The sequence below is a fragment of the Babjeviella inositovora genome, assembly GCF_001661335.1.
Source record: "Babjeviella inositovora NRRL Y-12698 unplaced genomic scaffold BABINscaffold_7, whole genome shotgun sequence".
NCBI lineage: Eukaryota > Fungi > Ascomycota > Pichiomycetes > Serinales > Babjeviella > Babjeviella inositovora.
The window spans coordinates 537,675-556,550 of NW_017566844.1; the positions used below are offsets into that span (position 1 = coordinate 537,675).

The 18,876-nt window shown below is 49.6% G+C and overlaps 6 protein-coding genes and 1 non-coding gene across 7 annotated transcripts; 4 read left to right on the forward strand and 3 right to left on the reverse strand.

Annotated features, from left to right (window-relative positions):
- Positions 1-2,077: 2,077 nt before the first annotated feature.
- On the forward strand, positions 2,078-3,628 carry BABINDRAFT_13845 (uncharacterized protein; the record flags this gene model as incomplete). Its single annotated transcript, XM_019127115.1, has 1 exon — positions 2,078-3,628. The coding sequence occupies one exon, from the start codon at positions 2,078-2,080 to the stop codon at positions 3,440-3,442; it is 1,365 nt and encodes a 454-aa protein (XP_018984854.1). The 3' UTR covers positions 3,443-3,628.
- Positions 3,629-7,369: 3,741 nt separating this feature from the next.
- Positions 7,370-7,672, reverse strand: BABINDRAFT_36911 (KilA-N domain-containing protein; the record flags this gene model as incomplete). Its single annotated transcript, XM_019131793.1, has 1 exon — positions 7,370-7,672. A coding segment is annotated over one exon (303 nt), but the record flags the coding sequence as incomplete, so codon positions are not given.
- A 1,580-nt stretch (positions 7,673-9,252) lies between these two features.
- On the forward strand, positions 9,253-10,161 carry BABINDRAFT_37353 (uncharacterized protein; the record flags this gene model as incomplete). The annotated part of the gene is made up of 1 exon (XM_019131820.1): positions 9,253-10,161. One exon carries the CDS (start codon positions 9,253-9,255, stop codon positions 10,159-10,161), a length of 909 nt encoding a protein of 302 aa, XP_018984856.1.
- A 951-nt stretch (positions 10,162-11,112) lies between these two features.
- BABINDRAFT_t218 lies at positions 11,113-11,186 on the forward strand. The gene has a single exon. It is a non-coding gene; the product is annotated as a tRNA-Ile (tRNA).
- A 909-nt stretch (positions 11,187-12,095) lies between these two features.
- On the reverse strand, positions 12,096-13,829 carry BABINDRAFT_171715 (MATE family efflux transporter; the record flags this gene model as incomplete). The annotated part of the gene is made up of 2 exons (XM_019130831.1): positions 12,096-13,495; positions 13,814-13,829. 2 exons carry the CDS (start codon positions 13,827-13,829, stop codon positions 12,096-12,098), a joined length of 1,416 nt encoding a protein of 471 aa, XP_018984857.1.
- A 1,256-nt stretch (positions 13,830-15,085) lies between these two features.
- BABINDRAFT_161922 (TRAPP subunit) lies at positions 15,086-15,924 on the forward strand. The gene has a single exon (XM_019129078.1). The coding sequence runs from the start codon at positions 15,146-15,148 to the stop codon at positions 15,707-15,709; it is 564 nt and encodes a 187-aa protein (XP_018984858.1). The 5' UTR covers positions 15,086-15,145; the 3' UTR covers positions 15,710-15,924.
- A 347-nt stretch (positions 15,925-16,271) lies between these two features.
- On the reverse strand, positions 16,272-18,254 carry BABINDRAFT_37214 (uncharacterized protein; the record flags this gene model as incomplete). Its single annotated transcript, XM_019131808.1, has 1 exon — positions 16,272-18,254. One exon carries the CDS (start codon positions 18,252-18,254, stop codon positions 16,272-16,274), a length of 1,983 nt encoding a protein of 660 aa, XP_018984859.1.
- Positions 18,255-18,876: the final 622 nt, after the last annotated feature.

Genomic DNA, 18,876 nt, shown 5'->3' on the forward strand with positions numbered 1-18,876 from the left:
CCCCCCCCCCAAAAAAAAAAGCAGGGCAACAGAAAGTGGGTGGATAATGCATGCACTTACGGTTTAGAAGATGAGCTCGTCTGCACTGTTGCCAGAATGAAACCTGCGACTGAAATTTGATTTAAGGTGCCTGTCCAAGAGGGAAACGCGCGGTAATTTTCTTACTTATTTAGAGCCATGGTATAGCACTGCTCATCCTCTCGGAAGTATCGTCTCCGCTATTAGACCATGGCACATCCACTAAGGCCTATATAAGAGGCACTTACTCTTGTTAAGTTCATAGCAAGAGCCTAGATTCTGAATAAACAGCCATTGCTAGACGTATCACGGTTAGGGAAATATTAAACGCGTCCTGACGTCGCGTAGACAGGAACAAGGATTTCCAGCATTGTGTCCAGGTCCTGAGGCAAGCTCGCAGCGCTTCCCTTACCACGCCGTAGTGAGAATCGCTGCCAATACAACCGAGCATTCTTAACCCTGAAAGCTGCAAGCCCTCTCGGCTTAGGTGATGTGTTTCGATACACGGGGTACTGATGGCGAATCGAAAGATATTTGGTTCGGATGCAGCTAAACGAGCACCAGGCTGGAGATCAGATTCGGCATTAACAGGTCTCGTCTAAGCAAAACGATGATGACGCTCTCCACATGCATAGTAAGCAATACGGAACTTGGGATAAGGGGTGGTTTGAATTGTCGAAGGAGTCTTGCAGACGCACGGAACAATGTGGAACCCCAAATTATTAATAGGATCCAAACTAGGGCCCTGCCAGAGAAGGTACAAGAATGCGCGAAGGACCGAGAAGCGAAAGTTAACAATACGGTATATGATAGTACGTGTTCATAAAGTCTATCTAGCTAGGAGGATGGTAAAGTTTAATTGAACACTGAGGCAATGGAGTGATGAATTAAGGCGAAATCGGAGTCTTCAGAGTAGGGTGCATACACATTCTGCTTAATTGATGTTGACGGAACTACCTAACACAAGCAAGACCAGCAAATGGAGCTGCCTGAGTTTGAACTTGAAGCTCAACAGATGCCATTTAGTCTGGTTACCAGGTCGTATTTAGAGGTATCATATGCACAGCACCTAGAAACAGCGTTGCGATGCGCGATCAGTCACTTTTAAAGTTACCGTTCAGTTCTGGCTTCTACTTAGTCGAAGACTCGGAAATCACGCCTGGGGATTGTTCCTCCGGGGAGCTTATCGCTATATTGAAGGCTTGACCTGAGTTCTTGCCCCAGTTGCAAAAGTCCAGGGTAGGGGTGCTAGATCTTCGGGAGGGTTTCAAGATGAAGCACGTATTTCATTTCCAGCAACATGGATTAGGGACAAAATATGCCCAAAAAGGTGATTCTCGAAGATGGATATCTTGGGTGTTATGCTAAAATATTTGCAACGACATTCGTACACCTTGTGGCATGCTATGGTTTATCGAAGCAGCCCCAATCTTGAAAGAACAAAGTAGACACTCCTAAATGTACCGCGTCATTTTTGGCTTTCCGAAAATCCCAGCACCGTGAATTGGCTCGGGACCCCTTTATGTCCCAGTATTACAAACCACAGAGAATCCCTTGATCAGCCCACGGCGATCGTCTAAATGGCAACCTTGAGCATGCAGATTAGGTTCCATACATACAGCACCCGTTGGGAATTTCCCTATCCAGGCGAACTCATAGGGGTAGGCGAGAGCTTGAAACGCGTGCCTGTGCGTCTGACACTGCAGCTTGCATCATGCGAGTCAATCGACTTAGTACCGACCACCACCTCCTATTTTTACCACTCAGGGGAGTTGCTGTTGTTCTAGTGGCTAAAAGATGTCGACAGTGGGGGCATTATTTGCTTGGATATAAGACGTTGTGTGGCAGTGTCCGCATTCGGTGGCGTGCGCCAAGCGACATATACTTGCCGGAAGACTTACATGGAATCTATTGTAGTTTCGCATTTGTATATATAACAGCGGCTTTTCTCTCTAAAATTCTCCGCCGAGTTTTGCCTTAGCTTTGAAATTTATAATTTACCAATTGTTTTAATAGAACCCCTTCCACCAAATACATAATATCTCATCATCGCACGAACATGCCCGAAGTCAAGATCAAGTTAACACAGTCTAGCTATTCTACGCGAGACGCAGCACTCACGGGAACGCTCTACATCACATCGAAGAAAGCGTTTCATGTCGGCCAGGTGTCGGTGGAGCTCCGGTGCTTTTTGGAAGCACGAACGGATCTTTCCCCCGTCAAGCGGAAGCTCTTCCGAAACGTGGTAGAACCGTATCAGCCCGAGAGACGACTCATCAGTCGCGCTGAAAATATCATCATCGCCGGTAAGCCCAACATGAAGGTCTCCGAGTGTGTCGAGCTTGGCGCAGGCATCCATGAAATCCCATTTAGCATTGACTTCCCCCAAGATACGATGCCTCCAACGATGTTGGATCTTCCAGACCTCGCGGTCACCCATGACCTCAAGGCCACGCTATACCGTAAAAACCCACCAGAAAAAATATTGGGCAGAGCCCACAAGGCCAGCTTCACCGACAGTCACAGCTTTACATACAGACACCCTACGAGCAGCTACCTTCCGAGATGGAGCGGCGAAACAGACGGATACCCCTCCCCTCGATCCTCGTTGATGCGCACGACTCAATACGCTGTCAGACAGAAGCTTTTGTTTGGGCACGAATCGGGCGATATACCCCTCTACTTTGAGTTGCGTTATGTCACCAACTCACCCGTGTTGGCTCTCAATGGCCGGCCCAGCTTCAAGCTCTTTCTCATGTCCACTGTGCCCCCTGCCACTTTCGCTAACGGCCGCGGCCGTTTCAAGATGAGTAGTCTCTCTATTGATTTAAATTCCACCACCACCATTTTCCTGGGCGAGCAAAGGCTCCAGACGTACAACATTTGGCAGCATCCGGGCTTCTTGATCAACCTCGCCAAGATGCAGCCGTATGACAGCCAGATAGAATGCGACTCCTCGTTTGAAGATTTGTACGAGTTGGAGATCCCCGATACGATGTATGCCGACAGTTTTGCCAAAAGAGAGTTGAGATCGTTGCCCGTAACCTTCAAAACTTCCAATATAGAGAGATCCTACAAGCTTGCGATTTCTGGCTACATGTCTCTGAAGTCGGTGGAGTCTCCACGAATGCCAGACCCAAGAATGGATATCGTCAGCGACGTGGTTGTGGTGAGCACCGCCAACGGGAAGGGCCCTGAGAGCGTGTATAGCAGCGACAATTCTCCGTACCAGAACCGTCACTCCGATGCCGCCTCTTTGTTTTCTTATGCTTCGGCTGCCTCCACGATGGCGTCGAACCCGCAAGCCCAGTCAGCTCCATGGATGAGCCGCAAGAGAGGGCAGTCATCAGGGACCAACCCTGTTTCTGCCGCTAGCTACACCCGGATGAACTCGTTGCCTGTCTTTGAAGACACCGATTACTGAGTTTGAGGGTGTCTGGGTTAGAGAAGCACCCAAACGGACTGAGGTATTAAATATCCACTGGGACCTAAGAAGTATGGATTAAAGCTCCGGAAGTATCGACACGAATGTTAAGGTCTGTGAGGGGGATACGCCATAACTATGTAGATCGATTGATAGTGACAGCCAAAGCGCGCTATCATTGGAAAGCCATTTACACCTTCATTTGTTTTTACCGTATTCCATCTCGATAACAAATCCGACTGCGCCCTGTAATACTTTAAACTCAGGTTTAGCACGAAATTCCGCAATTCATGGCCCCAGCAGTCTGTTTCAGATCTTTTCGAGCGCTTTCGGCTCCATGTAAGGAAGCAGTAAAAGCATAATATCGGCAAGATACAAAGTGGCTCGTCTATGGCAGGCGGGATTTAAGGAGCTATCCAAATGCCCCGGATGGCAATGGTTATTTTCGGCTAGTTTGTGATGTATCTAGGGATAATAGACTATCCGCATACCAGACTACATACGAGCGTGAGAAAGGAGTATGGCAAAATCAGCCGGGAAGATACATCTTTAACACACAGGTTGTAACCCAGCTCAAACAAGTCGTGAAACAGGGACAAGAATGCAGGTACAGCCGTTTACGTTGACGAGAAAGTGATCAATAAGAATAGGAACAGTAGAGTCTCACGGTGGCAAGGGACGCCTGGAGTAGCTATGTTTATTGTCTCAGTTATTGCCTAGGCAGTAAACAATATAGACTATGCTTAATAGTACATATACAATAAAGGCGCAGCAAGATACCGGCGCAGGTACCGGTCTCGCTATGGCCATTTAGACAAGGTGAAAGATTGATTCCGTCGGTATACTTGGGTTCTCAGGCATTGCTTCTCGTTGTACATCAGGATTTTCTACATCCGGGTCTTTATCGTGACAAAACCCAAGAGAATTGAGTATGCGTAAGTCTGTCCTAATGTGGACCTAGCGCAAGGCCGCACCCTTCCAAGAAGTTGTACCGCCGGGACACACCCTAAGGACAATTACCCGAGAGCAAAGGCCAGCATATGCGAGCTCCCGCCATATTCACATCCGTGAGGAAGATAGACGACTCTAATACCGCAAATGGTCCATTCCACAAGACTCGCAGTTACAATAGAGCTGTTCGAAACTCACCCTGAGTTTACATAAGAGTATCAAACTAGACGGACCCAATGAAACACAGTGATATTAATCCGAAACCTTTCACGTACGTTATTATTTTTAGAAGCACGAATTCGGGTTGACGTGACTTCTAGAATTTCACTGACGAGTCCAAACCAGAGGTAAAAGGGAATTTTTAAACTTATACTCATGCAGAGATAGTATATAACTTATCCCGATGCAAAATTGCCGGCCCTAGGACAGTGCCTCTACACTGATCCAAAGTCTCTACAGAGCCCTTTGTTCTACAAATCATGTGCTACAAGCACAATAAACATAAACATTCAAATAGCGTTTAATAGCTTCCCTATGAATATCAGAATCAGGTATACCAAACAGACTAATGGGCATCCCCACCCGTTGATTTTGTTGGATCATTCTGGAGCTGAGGGATCGAACGTCTATTAGTCCCCGGTTCCGAGCAAAATGCCAAGCGGTTGCAAGTTTACAATGGAAGATATGGTTGTGAAATATCGATTTAGGCTTCATTAGCATACCAAGGGTGTTTACTGGTGTCAAAACGTAACTCAGTGCTAGGGAATACTCAGCAAATAGATAGGCTTAGAAGGCAGCGAATAAGCAAAGACAAGTGCATGCTGGGCATTGCACTGTAGATTGGCATGTCAATGAAAGGAAGTAAAGGGGAAATGAAGGATACATACACCGATTTTGAGCATATCTAGAGTAATCCAGTTAAGGGGCTACGACCGTAGCCGTGTGGAACTATAGGAGGTACATTCCTCCTAGAAGGTACTCAACGCGAAGGCAGAGACATCCAAACTTACCAACCTTAATAAAGGAACACATAATATTGGGGATACATGGCAGCTCCTGGTAAAACTAGACGCAAATGTACACTTCCAGCTAGGCGGTTGCAAGACAAGGGTCTGCACTGGGTACACGAAACACAAGGGTAACTACTTAGCCGGAGTAGGTAACCAGTATAGTTTCACCGGAAAACGTAAAGGCTTTTACCGGTACAAGCCAATTTTTCTCTACGAGTTCTTCCAACACCATTAAACTTTCAATGCTTTCAATCTTTCCAAACCCACAAGGTCCTTCATCAACAACTCCAACAGTCTTCCAAGTCGTCCGGAACATTGTCATATTCTAATCATTCGGTACTCTAGCCAACCCTGCGCCTTTCCCTCATGCACGTTACGCCCTTAAGGTTTCCTCAATCCCATCCAACATCGTATCAACGTCCCTGACGTCAACTTCCGCGCACATTGCAATCAACCGGCGGTACTGAGCCATCTTTGCAGGAGCGCCGGAGCCGTTCGCGGACAAGGCGACGACGCGGCGCAACACGCGGCGGCGCGCAAGTTGCAAGCACGCCAACTCCTTCGCGGCAACAGGAGGATCCGCATCACCATCGGCTATGGACCCGGCTGCAGTCTCTGTCTTGACATATGCGGTCAACTGGCGGCACTGTGCGCGTTCGAGCGCGCGGAGAAGATCCACGGAGCGCGTCTCGACGGCGTGGCGCGCAGCTGCAAGTTCGGCTGCGAGGGTCTCACGCGTGCGGTCACCAAAACGCGCGGTATTGCGCTGAGAGGCGGTAATCTCTGCGTTCATGGTCAGAAGGAGCTGGGCAGCGTCCGCGACGTCGCGCTCCGTCAGCTGGAGCTCCGCGTCGTACGCACGTGCTAAATCAGCCATGCCCTCAGCAAGCGCGGGGGCGACGCGCTGGGTTGCCTGGATCGCTGCCTCACCGTAGCGCGGTGTGGGGAGCATCGTGCGTGGCGGCACTGCCGCACCCTGCGCGTGGTACGCGGTAAGTGCGTTGACACACTTGCGGGCGCCAAAGCTGGCGGCAACATCCACCGCTGTCTGACCCAGCGCATCGCGCGCATCCACCACGCGCGAGAGCGCCTCGTCGGTGCCCTCGCTCATTTTTGCGAGACACACGTCCAAGTAATAGCGCGCAGCGGGCCAGCGCGCCTTTGCAGCAGTGGTCTCCGCAACCAAGTGGAGTACGGTGCGCCCGCGCGCGTCCACGTCCATGAGGGTGTCTGCGAGGAGGTTACACATGCGCGCAAACGCGCGCTTGGTGTACGCATTGGTGAAACAGACCGCACGCATGAGTGGCGTCTGGCCACCAGCGTTGGTTGCGTGCGCGTGCGCACCGCATGTGAGGAGCATCTCGCACACGCGGAGGTTGCCCATGGCGCAGGCCCAGTGGAGCGGCGTGTGGCCCTCGTCGTCGATGACCTGGCCCGGGTTGAATTCCGGCGGCGGCAGACGGAGCGCCTCGGGGAGCGGGGCGTCCAGCGCGCCGTCGTCCGGTGCCATGAAGTACTCGAGGAGTCGCGTGGTGTACTCGGTGTTTGCGTCGTACAACGAGTCCTTGAGCGCAAACGCACGCGGCGAGCGGAGCGCAGCCGCGAGATCGCTATCCGAGAGAAACTCAGACGGCAGCGATGACGTGAGGAGGTCGTCTGCGAGTGCTAGTGCGAGCGCGGGCTCCGCGTAGCTGGCAGGCGCGGGGCTGGGCGCAAGGCCGGGAAGCGCGAATGGCACGTCAGGGTTCGCGCTTGGGAACCGCCCAAACTCTGGAAGTGTCACCGTGGACACGAGTTGTTCGCGTCGCGGACGGCCACGCTTGCGCCCCCCTGCGGGGGTAGAGGCGACACGTTTTGCCAAGACGGCGGCGGCGGCGGCGGCTTTGGGCGGGTCCGTGGCGCTGGCTGCGCGCACCGCGTGCGAGTGCTTCGGGGCAGGTGGTGGCGCGGCGCCCTCCGTGGGCTGGAAGTCGAAGATAGGTGCGAGAATGTCTGCAACCGCGTATGCGTGCGCGATCTCGCGGCCGCGCGCGAGGGGTACCCATGTGCCCTGGTACTTCCCGTAACCTCCCTGAATCTTTTCGTGTACCCCCGTCTGGACGTCGCGCTCAAGGATACGCGTACGACGGGCTTTGGGGAAGTCGGCTGCTTTGAGGATGTGTGTAGCGTTAACCCAGCCGTCGGACTGGCGGCGCATGATCAGTCCCGCAGGCGTGAGAAACTCGTACACGGGGACGCCAGAGTACGTGGCGGAGTAAACTGTTGACATTACAAATGAGTGCGTGGAATGAAAGGGGGTATTGGTGTGTTGCTACCCCCAAGAGCGTGTATACGGATGATAAGCGCGTACGAATAGAAACAAGTAGCTGTCGAGTCCGGGCAGGCTTCGTTAGTGATGAACTGACCGGTTCTGGTTTGCCTCAGGCGTCTGGGGTTTAACTCAATGGGCCAAAAAAAGCACCGGAAATTGAGTAGCGGTCTAAACGTAGGGTGATAAGAATCGCTGAAAACAAATTGGCGATTGGCTATGATGGCAGATCAGCGAGCGATGTTAGCTTGGATTTTATGCAATGTGTGCTGATACCGTTGACTATTACTTTTGTGGGAAATGAAACAACTTTTAATGGAAGACGGGAGTAGAGTTTTCAGGACCTAATGATAGCTTTCTGAGTAGCTGCAAATCTTGATTAAATATGCAAACACTTGATTTTGGCAGGTGCGCGGGTGTCTTGGCGCGTAATAGCTGGATCTCCTTTAGCAGCTGTGGCGAGTTTGAATGGGAATTCAAGAGGTAGCGAGTGTCTAACGGTAGCAACAGAAACCAGAAAAGGTCAGGGTACGGGTGTAGTGATGGCAAAATGGTGATGCCATGTTGAGTTGATTTTTTTCGAGCCAAGTTTTGACCTAAACACCATAAGGCAGTCACGTGAGAACGGCGCAAGGTTTTAAGGATATGGCACGTGACACAAGAGGATCTTGTTTGCACGGAGTTTACACTTTTGCTGGTGGAAATATATCTGGTTAGCTTAAGGGGAAAATTTGGTATAATATTAAAATAGATTTGTCAGAGTGGGATTACGGTTAATATTACTCACGTCTAGGTCTAGATATCACGTTTGTACGCACGTTTCATCTAACCAACGTTGCCAGGCTAGTGAAAAATCGTAAACATAGGATTATATTTTGAGATATAAGCTTGCGGAACAACAGATAAGCATCGTTATTGTATATAATCCAAATAGTTCACACTAATTACGCTAACCTTTTAATATTTCTTTGAAGGGTAAATTCTTCAGGATTCTTACTAAATCAGAACTTTGCGTAGTATCTTTCCTAAAGCATATAACTTTCCTAAACTTGTAGCATTCGGTAGCCGTGACAAAAAAAGGGCTCAAGATCTATAGTTATCTGATTGAGCAGTCCTATTGACATGGTATTGAAAAATTTAAGCATTTACCAATGATTTAATTCCCCTGACACCCACCAAGCCGTAACAACCCTTGTTTGATCTTCCGCCTGCATACAGCCGAAGGGTCAGCAGTGCCGAAAGATTGACCAAGACAAATGAAGATCACTTATGTCCAACACCTATATAAATCATATTGCTATCGCCATCTTGTCCCTTTGATTCGCACTACCCACTATCTAGACTCTCTTTAGTACCACGCTGTAATGTCTTCCTTCAGCTTGCACGAATAAGCTGTGCGCTCTATTTCAACCTCCATTTGTAAGCACCTCCATCGGGACTGTTCTGCAGACTTCCGGTTTTGGCGATCGCTGCGAGATTTTCAACCACAAATAGAAACAGGGCCTGGCCTTCTTCCGTCCCTCCACCAAGCCCTCAGTAACATGCCATATACCATCGGCGACAAGTGTCTCACGCTCACTAGTTTTCTCACAGTGGCAGACCGCGAGATTATCGTGCAAAACCAGCGTATTTTCCAGTTCTGTCTCGCCAAAGCGGTGCTCGTGTACGTGTCTGAGCTCTCCACGAAGGTGGTGCCCCTTTACACCGACATGCTCGTGATCTACGCTTCACTCTTGGACAAAGTAACAGGGTTCGATGACGTCACCCTAGTGGCAGCCAAGACCAAAAATACGTTCGTACAACTCGAGCTGGCCCTAAAGGACATGGAGGGCCGGACGGAAAAGCTCAAGCAGCTGCCGTTTTCTTACAACGAGGCCGTGAGGCCGCTTGCCTCTCAGGTTACAAGGCTAGTGACTTTGGCGTTCAAAGAAGCGGTAGACCTGCTCGAGGCGATCGAGTTCTTCTTCAAGGCATTTGACAACTTGACCAAGCTCATCATGCCGATGTTTCTTGAGCAGACGCGGGACTTTCTCGTCAGCTTCGAGCGTACCCGGCGGTACTTAGAGATGGAGATTGACTTTAGGGGGTTTATGGAGGTGGATGAGGATACGCTTGGTAAGTTGAAAAAAGCTGAACGGGTTACGTCTGGTATCGAGCAGGAAGCCAAGTTCGCCCAGGCTGCATTCACCACTTTCAACGTGAGCATGTCGCATTACACGAAACAGTTGTTAGGACTGGCAATTTTGCACAGAGACATTCCGCTCGAGCAATGCGGGTTGGGCATCAGACGGACGGTGTGTTACGAGGCGACAAGGTCCATTCGTGGGATTCCGCTTGTGACAGAGAAGGACGAAAGGCAGGTGAGCCGCATTGTATACTATGCGGTAGTTATGGTGATGGTAATGGTGATGGTGGTGTTTTACCGGTTTTTGAAGATTGTCAGGGACTAAGAAATGGATAGGACGTATCTGAGCATATTTTCGAGGAGTTGCCTATCGATCCATGCCTTGATCTTTTTCGAAAAAAGGTGTTCGAGCATCGTTGAATGGTTTGCCCCCACATTTCTGTTTGGTTTATCCTACATCGTTGAATGGTTCTTTTCCAAGGGACCTCCTTCCAGACCCCAGTGAAATGTGTCCCCAAAGATTTCTTTACCAGTGAACGGCTTCTCTTGATTGGTAGCCACACATGTAACGGTGATAGATCACTGTGTATACACAGCCTGACTACATACCAGATTTGAAATGGAGCTTAAATGGGCTCGGGTAATGTCATTTCCAGTTTACGGCACCATTTTTGAAATACCAATGGCCCTGCCTCTTTTGCCCATGACCCTTTTTGGTTGGAAAATTTCAATCAATTGTTCTCCTAATATAGTCTTGAGACAAGTTGGCTATCCAGCTCCTCTGAGCCAACTGTGTTACGTCCCAGAGTGCAGTTACCGAATAACTGCCGACCTCGTGTTCCAATGTAAGCATCTTCATATGTGTTAAGCTGTTAAGCCTTGCGTCTTGATTCCCATGATATTATATGTCCGAATCCTATCGGATATTACATCTTCCCCCCACCCTCTGCTTTTACTTTCCTATTATGGATTTTATTTTCGTTGGCTCTTCCCTTTTTTCTCGCCACCTTCGGTCTTCCCTGCTTTACTTATCTTGTATTGTATCTTGCATTAATTTAATTTATTTAATATCTGGCTATCACATAGAACTAGTATGCAATCCGTAGCAATTTGCAAATGAAACTCCCAAGTGTTTTATGGTCTGTTTTTGGCAGGCCACATTTTTCTCAGTCTCATGGGTAGGATCGGTGTACCAGTCTGTGTTAGAGATCTAAATCCCCTAGGCTGCTAACCAATCTGTATAAAACTCTACGATTCAATCCATTACACACAGAATGGTCCCTTGGCCCAGTTGGTTAAGGCATCGTGCTAATAACGCGGGGATCAGCAGTTCGATCCTGCTAGGGACCACTTTTTTTAGTCATTTCTTTAAAAATGCCCGAGTTTTTCAAAGCCAAGTCACAGAGTAGCTATAAGGCTTTTCAAGGGTCTCAAATAGCTGTGTTGGTCCATTTAGACTTGGAGTAATCTACACGAGGGACTGGAACCATTTTCAATATTCAAGCTTTTGGAATCTCAATCTTACTACACGATTGGATAACGTAAAAAAGGAGCACGATTTTCTCACTAGCCCTCGATGCCTTGGAAAGAGCGTGCCTATCTGTTTGCCGCCTAATCAAGGCTAGGAATTGCTAGTGTTTGATTTCATGAGACGAGGTTTGAGATGCAACCCGAGGCTACTTTGCCCAGGCTGTAATATCATAACTACTAGCTGACACGCGCATAAATCGAGCCATAGATCGTTTGCACCATAGTTAATGATTACGTAGGTTAGTAATGGATGGCCGCTAGCCAGAATATGTAAGACGGTCCCTGCAACACTGATATAGGAGCGATTTGGCAGATTCAAGACCAGATCCAAATCAAAGCTTACCACCATGGAGTCCATAGCTTGGCTACACCCCTCCTGGTGAATGCACCTGAAAACTTATCAACAGAGAACAGGGTTTAGAATCACTAGAATGTTTGGATTCAAGTCAAATTCTACACATAAATGTACATATGCAAGGAATTACGGGCGCGGGTCCCAAGACAGCACGCGAATTACAATGTTTCAACGGGAAGTTGTTTAATGTCATGCATTGATATATTAAAAGACGATTGGTCAGGGGGTTGCAACCAAAAGCCTTGGTATAGGGTAGGGGTTTGGAATCTAACACCGCAAGCATCAAAGCTCGAATCACCTAACATCACTTTACGCAGTGTGGTTCCCATACCGTCTCTTTAGCTTCATCCCGATTTCCGCTCCACTCAACCCGGTTACTCATTTCTCTCCGCTTGCGCGATAATATCATCCCACAGAACGTGCGTGACATACCACCACTGCACCAAGCCAATGAATGCCAATGAACCACCTACACCTACCCACAAGCCCCTAATCTCCAACCCCACGTGGAACGCAAGGTAATACGCCACAGGAACACCAATCACATAATAACAGAACAAGTTCAACTTGGACCCGAAAGCCTGGCGGCCCTGGCCGCGCAAGATCCCTGAGGTCACCGCAGTGATCTGGTCAAAGAACGTCATATAGGCAATGTACGGAATAGTCGCGGCCACCATATCCACCACGTCCTGCTCCGTGGTGAACGCCTTGGGAATCTGGAAGCGCGCAAAGTACAAGACGGAAAAGTTGAACACCGCGAGGCAAGCACCAAAGACGACCGAGACCTTGGTGGTGTGCTTGGCGGAGTTTGGCAAGCCAGCACCCACAAGGTTGGCGACCCTGGTGGATGTGGCGATGCCCACAGCAAATGGCACCTGGAAGCTGATCAGACAGAGCGACGCCATGATGGACTGGGCAGCCAAGTGGGTAGGACCAAGATAGGCGGCCATAAACGTCAAGGCCTCAAAGGCGAGAAACTCCGATACCACCATGATCACGCCGGGAAGGCCCAAGGCAAAGAGGGCCAGCCAGTTACGGAAAGCATTGCGAAGGTCCAATCCACCCCAACACTTGAGCGGCTGGAGCTCTGCATTGTTGCGGTTGAGGAACACAAAGAGCAAGAGACCCAGCGCCATAAGATAGTAGGTGATGGAGACGGCGATGGGTGCGCCAATGAAACCGAGGCCGTAGGTGGGTGAGAGAATGAGGAGGTAGTTGAGCACAACATTGATAGGCGCTACGCAGCAGAGAATGTAGGTGGATGCGTTGAAGATGCCTTGGGCCTGGAGGTACCTCTTTCCGGTTTCAAAAACGACAAAGCCTGGAACGCCGAGAATGATCCACCTGAGGTACAAGGAGGAAAGGACAACGAGATGGGGCTCGGGAACCAAGAATTGAAGCACATATTCGGCGCCATAGAACCAGAAGAGAGCGACGGGGATGAAACACGTAAGAATAAGCGCGGTGCACCGTTGGAAGTACAACCCCACGAGTGCATATCGGCCTGCGCCAAAGGACTGCGCGCAGAGGGTGTCGAGACACGTTGCGAGGCCCTGGACGGCGGAAAAACCGGTAATGATCGCAGCCATGGAGCCAAGTGTCACCGCGCTGAGCTCCGCGGAGCCTAGTCTACCCACAAAAAAGATGGAGGCCATGGAAAGCGAGTTCTGGAGAAGAAAGGAGATGACAAGAGGGAAGCATGACCGGGATAAGAGCTTGACTTCACGTCTAATCAGCTGATCGTACTCATGGTTCTGTTCTTCCCACGGATCTACTTCGTCAAGCCGCATAAGAAGCGAGCCGTAGCGCGATGACATTCGTGAAGCGATGGACGGCTGGTGCGACGTCATGCGCGCAAGTGACGGTTGATGGAACAACGGGCGCGGGACGCTGCCACGGCGGTTGATCAACGGAGACTGGTCGGAGGGATGGACCGGAAATTCCTGGGGATGCGACCGAAACTCCTGGTAATGGGGATCGCCGTAAAGGTCGCGCAAATCGCGCTCGATGATGGTGTTGATCTCGTCAATCGTGGGCTGGCGCGCGAGCTCATCCATCATCGAATGGCGGTAGCTGCCAACGGCGACGGAACCGCTGTTGAGGCCCATGTTGACGCTGGCGACAGCCGTCGCGTGGGACTGGGATGTGTACACCGTGTGTGCGTCCAGGTGGTTGAACGAAGAGTATGAAAACGTGTCCGTTTCGTCGTCGGAAGGGTAAGACATGGGGATGGGACTGGAGGATAAATGAGTCAGACGAAATCCAGATGTTGGCCAGAGAGTGGTATCAAAAAGGAGTGAGGGATTATTGGGCCAGGATGACAGAATCAGAGGGGTATCTTACTTTTGTCAGATGGGCCAGTGGGTTATTTCCGACTCGATTTCTGTCTAAACAGTCTTGGCCTGTTTCTGAAGCGGTGAGACTGGAGAGACGTCTGCTATGGATGAAGGCCCCGGATAGATGGCACAGTCGATACACGTATTATGCTATTGATTCCTAGGAAATGGCAAATAAATATATATGTGAGTTCTGATGCCGACTTTAGCACTTATCAGGTATGAGAGAATCACTTGTACATGGTGACTGGTCAGCTCAACTCACAGGATTCGATTGCTCTGCTCGATACCGCAAAACGTCAACAAACAAACCGCCGCCGTTTTACCGCCGCATGCGTATGCACGCTGCAACACCGGGGAAGAGCTGCACCGAAGAAGATCCGGGGAAGCCACTGAGTTTCTGGGTTCCGGTTGATTATATTTGCGTCAGTAAATCAAATATTTAGGAATAATATCTCAGTAGATTATGATACTAGGCGGGATTGTGGTACACGTCCTTGTCTCAACGAAAAGAGAGACGACACGGTCGTTGTCAGGTTCATTGGGGCCCGGAGGTCGGTTCGTGAATGACGAAAAACTATCGACATTTTCATCCACGTAGTCGATTGGTTAACATTAATAGTTTAGAATACAGTCAAACAAAATCGACAATCTAGCTGATTGAGCTATACCATAGAGTTTACCGGATAGATCGGCTTCACAAGGATACTAGGAGCATTGGCTACCGTTTCTGATCTTGTTACTTGTCCCAATGTCATCATTAGAGCACAAGGCGCCCACCGAATGAAATGGACGGCTCATTTCGTTCTCCGAGCGTTTTTTTTTTTGCAACCTAAACTATTTAACACCTAAATAACACGTTTATTTTATAACTAATTAAAAATATAAATAGAACTTTTCTTTTGACAACCTCCACTTGTATAACTCGGCTCTGTTGTAGTCCGACCAGCTCGTCGTGCTACACCCAAATTGGTATATCCACACTGGACACTTACAGCGCCTGGCATAATCTCCAACATGAATCGCCTATTTTCAAACCCATCCCATTGACTATCCAAAATCACCTTCACAACGCCCGCACATTCACTATGACCATCTACTCTTTCTGGATGTTTGACAGACACTGCAACTGTATCTATACGCGTGAATGGACACGCTCTAGCCCACTGGTGCCCAGCCATTCCTCCCATTCGTCCGTTTCGTCTACCAGCAGTGCCACCACGCTCCCCGCGGGCGCCATTGGGACGGTGAACGCGTCAAATCAGAATGATTCGGCCAAACTACTCTTTGGGGCTCTTTTTTCGCTCCGAAACATTGCCAACAAGTTGGGCACTCTGCCATTCAATGAGGACACTTCGGTGACGGACCCCCTCGCGATCCACCGCAAAAACTCTCTTAAATCCTTTGCCACAGGCAAGTACCGCGCACACTTTATGGAAACCGCGCTGGGGTTGTACTTTTGCATTCTCTCGGACCCTAATGTGGCTGACTTGCAAATCGTGCTAAAGGATCTTTACGCGGACGTGTATGTGAACCACGTGGTGAAGAATTCGGCGAGTGATGTGGATTTTCCGGCGGAGGAGGTTATTGGGAACGAAAGCTTTGTCAGGGGTGTGGACCAACTAATTACCGCATTGCCTGCGTTTGCGTAAACCGGTGCGAGCGAAATGGATGTCTATCTATAGAAGCACTACTTAATGTCAGAAAGCTGGCAAAAGCTCGGGTTGAGAAATGTGAGCCTTCCAGGAAAATGATTAGTGGCATGATCGGGAAACCTAAAGAGTTTAAAGGGACTAAATATCGCCTAGGAAAGTTCAGAGATGCATGATATCGAGATCTATATAAAGATATACACGGAATAAGAGGATTGTATAATAGAGATAGAAAAAAAGAGTCTCAAGGCGTACTGTGTGCGATGACTCTGAAGCTAGGATGCCGAAACGCCCGACCTGGTCTATGAGAGCTCGTAAACGATTAAGGTCTAAGGATCAGAGAATTTCTGCAAGCTCCAGCGCTGGTCATATATGATCATAAACAACTATCTGATTGTCACATAACTCCCGCCCATACGTATAATACAGCCTCTACTCCTAGAATCTACTCCTAACCGAAAGCCATGCGCTATCATATCCCATAGCATTAATACCATCGTTTTAAAGCACCTTACCCTGTCTACAACACTAAATCCGCAACTAAGATTTGTTTAAACGTTGCTTATAATTTTTCGGCGCTAGCGCTGCGCTCTCTGTGCCTCATCAAGTCTTCGCCCCTTTGGTGGACATTCGCGACTCTGTGAGTGTTCTTCCAGTCGCTGGTACCAGTCACCACCAAGTTACGTCTAATCACCTCAACATCATCCTTGGAAAACCCAAGGTTCTTGGTCATGTACTGTTCAATCCCCCCAAACTCCTCGTTCAACACTCTCACCGTCAGAAGCATGGCCTCGTACCTCGAACTGAACAAGTTTGTAAACCCATCTCTCTCAAGTTTGAAGCCGGAACGGCCACAGGCAATCTTATCAACCACCGAGGCCGAGCCGTCGCCGCTGTAACGGTTCAAACGTTCCTGCAAGGCGCCCACATTGTCCTTGAACTTTTTCCTAATCACCTCGCGGTCTGGGAGCAACCCAACGGTGGTCAATTCGTACTCGCGACATACAGTATCCACATCGACACCCACAAGAAGCAAGATAAGCATCGCCATGACCCCGGTACGGTCCTTGCCCGCGGTGCAGTGGAACAAGATTCCTTCTTTTGGATGGTCTCTTAAGAACTCAAACACCGAGGTGAAGGCTGCGCCACCCTTTGTAAGCATGTCACGGTACACGTGGACATACGTCGACCAGCACGTCAACAAGTTGGAGTAGCGGCCAGCAATGGCAGCGGGAGAGAAGTCCTCGTCTGGGAATACCGGAGCGTAAACGTTCCTGACCCCGTCAACGTCCGGCACCCCGTCACGGTTACGTTCGTGTTGCGAGCGGAAGTCAAATACCGCAGTGATACCCAACTCCTGGATCGCCTGCTTTCCGAGGGAGGTGATATTTGCCGGGTTGGCACATCTGAACGCAATGTTGCGCTTGACAAATGAGTTGCGTGGGCCCTGGGTCACTCTGAACCCACCAATGTCTCTAAAGTTATGGATCCCATCCACCTTCTTCCATCTCGACCAGGTCGCAAAGTGGTACGAACGGTCGTAGAAACGCGCAACCTCCTGGGACGACGAGAGGTAGTCGGTAATATGTTGGGAGACGACCGAGCTGTAGTTAACCTTGCCCTGGTTCGTTAACGGCAAGTTGTCTGGGTTATAATCCTCGGCATTGTCTTCATCAATGTCTTTAACCCCATAGAAGTTGTGGTTGGCACCCTCGATAAGCACCAACGTGTGGCGACCGTCCAAGGTGTTGCAAAACTTGGCAGCATCAGTGATCGGCACAATGTGATCCCGCAACCCAAAGATAGTGAGAACATTAATGTCAGGCAGCAAATATTTCAAGTCTTCCATCTCCTGAGACAACAAGCTATTGGTTTCGGCCGCCGGGATCCACACGCTCCGGTATTCTCCCAACCGGTAGGTGTTTGGCACAAACGAGCCTCCTTTTTCCTCCCAGGAGGGAAATGCAGTGTCCATCATCTTCTTGAGAAACTCGCTTGTATAACGAGAGGAAACATTGATCAAGTTAGGAATCAACGAGAAGGCCTCGCCCCTGTCGAGCCTTCTCTGCTGTTGCAAAGCGTACTGGAACATGGCTACGGCGCCTCTCGAGTGCCCTATGATCAGGGTGACGTGTAACGCAATGCCAAAGACGCCCGACGCGAGGGCTTGGAGACAAAGATCAACGTCCTGGAGGTCCTGGGGGATAATGCGACCGAGCTTCGGGTCCGCTGAGTCCTGGGAGTCTCCACAGCCGCGGAAATCAATACGCAATGAGAAGATTCCGAGGTCTGTTGCAAGCTGTTGTGCTATTTCACGGTGATAACAGTAGTTTTTGTGGCCGCCGTGTCCATGGAGGATTAATGACGCCTTTAAGGTCGGTGGGTGGCAGTTGTTCAGTAAGGAGGCAGCGACATCGGAGGGATCGGCCGGGTTGAAGTATGGCGGGGTAGTTAAAATGCCGACGATTCCAGCGGAGTTAGATGGCGAGCCAGGCACTGGGATCGAAACGAGTGTCTCGTTTGGCGCGAGGTTTTCACGGGACATGATGGGGTTGTTTGCAAAGGAAGGGGGGAAAGGCAGAGGCAGAGTTCAGCGGTAATCGTTAGCAAAAGGCAAAGCGATCAGAATGGTGATTCAAAGTAGGACAATAGACTAGACGCGAGGTGGGGCTTGCAATGAGCTGAGGGTGAGGTAACAGCAAAATGGATCAAACCTGGGGTGACGATCTAGAAGTTCGGTTTAGAAGCTCTAAAGGGGAAGTTTAGTTCTCGTTTGAGTATGCTGACAGCTATTTTTACGGAAGGTCGGGAATCGGAGACGCAATTGGCGTAAAGCGCGAGACAATCCATGACGGACTTCGCTCGGTATAAATATTCACACGCTCGGCGCTGTGGCGGACGTGTAGGTGGGGTAAAAACCTTAGCGGTGCGGATTGGGACCAGTGCATGCAGGATTTTTTTTGCATATAACGAGAAACACTGTGTACTGGATCGGGATTAAGGGAGGATTTTTGAATAAGATCTGGCAAGATAGGGTGGAAACAACGGTGGGTTTGCAACATAATAGACAATAATTTTGGCCACCTTTGGAACATTTCTGGGGCAGCTGGGTATGTCATTGCCAAAAAGGTTTCGTTAGGTTTGGTATGTGGAAATACGGCATTAAA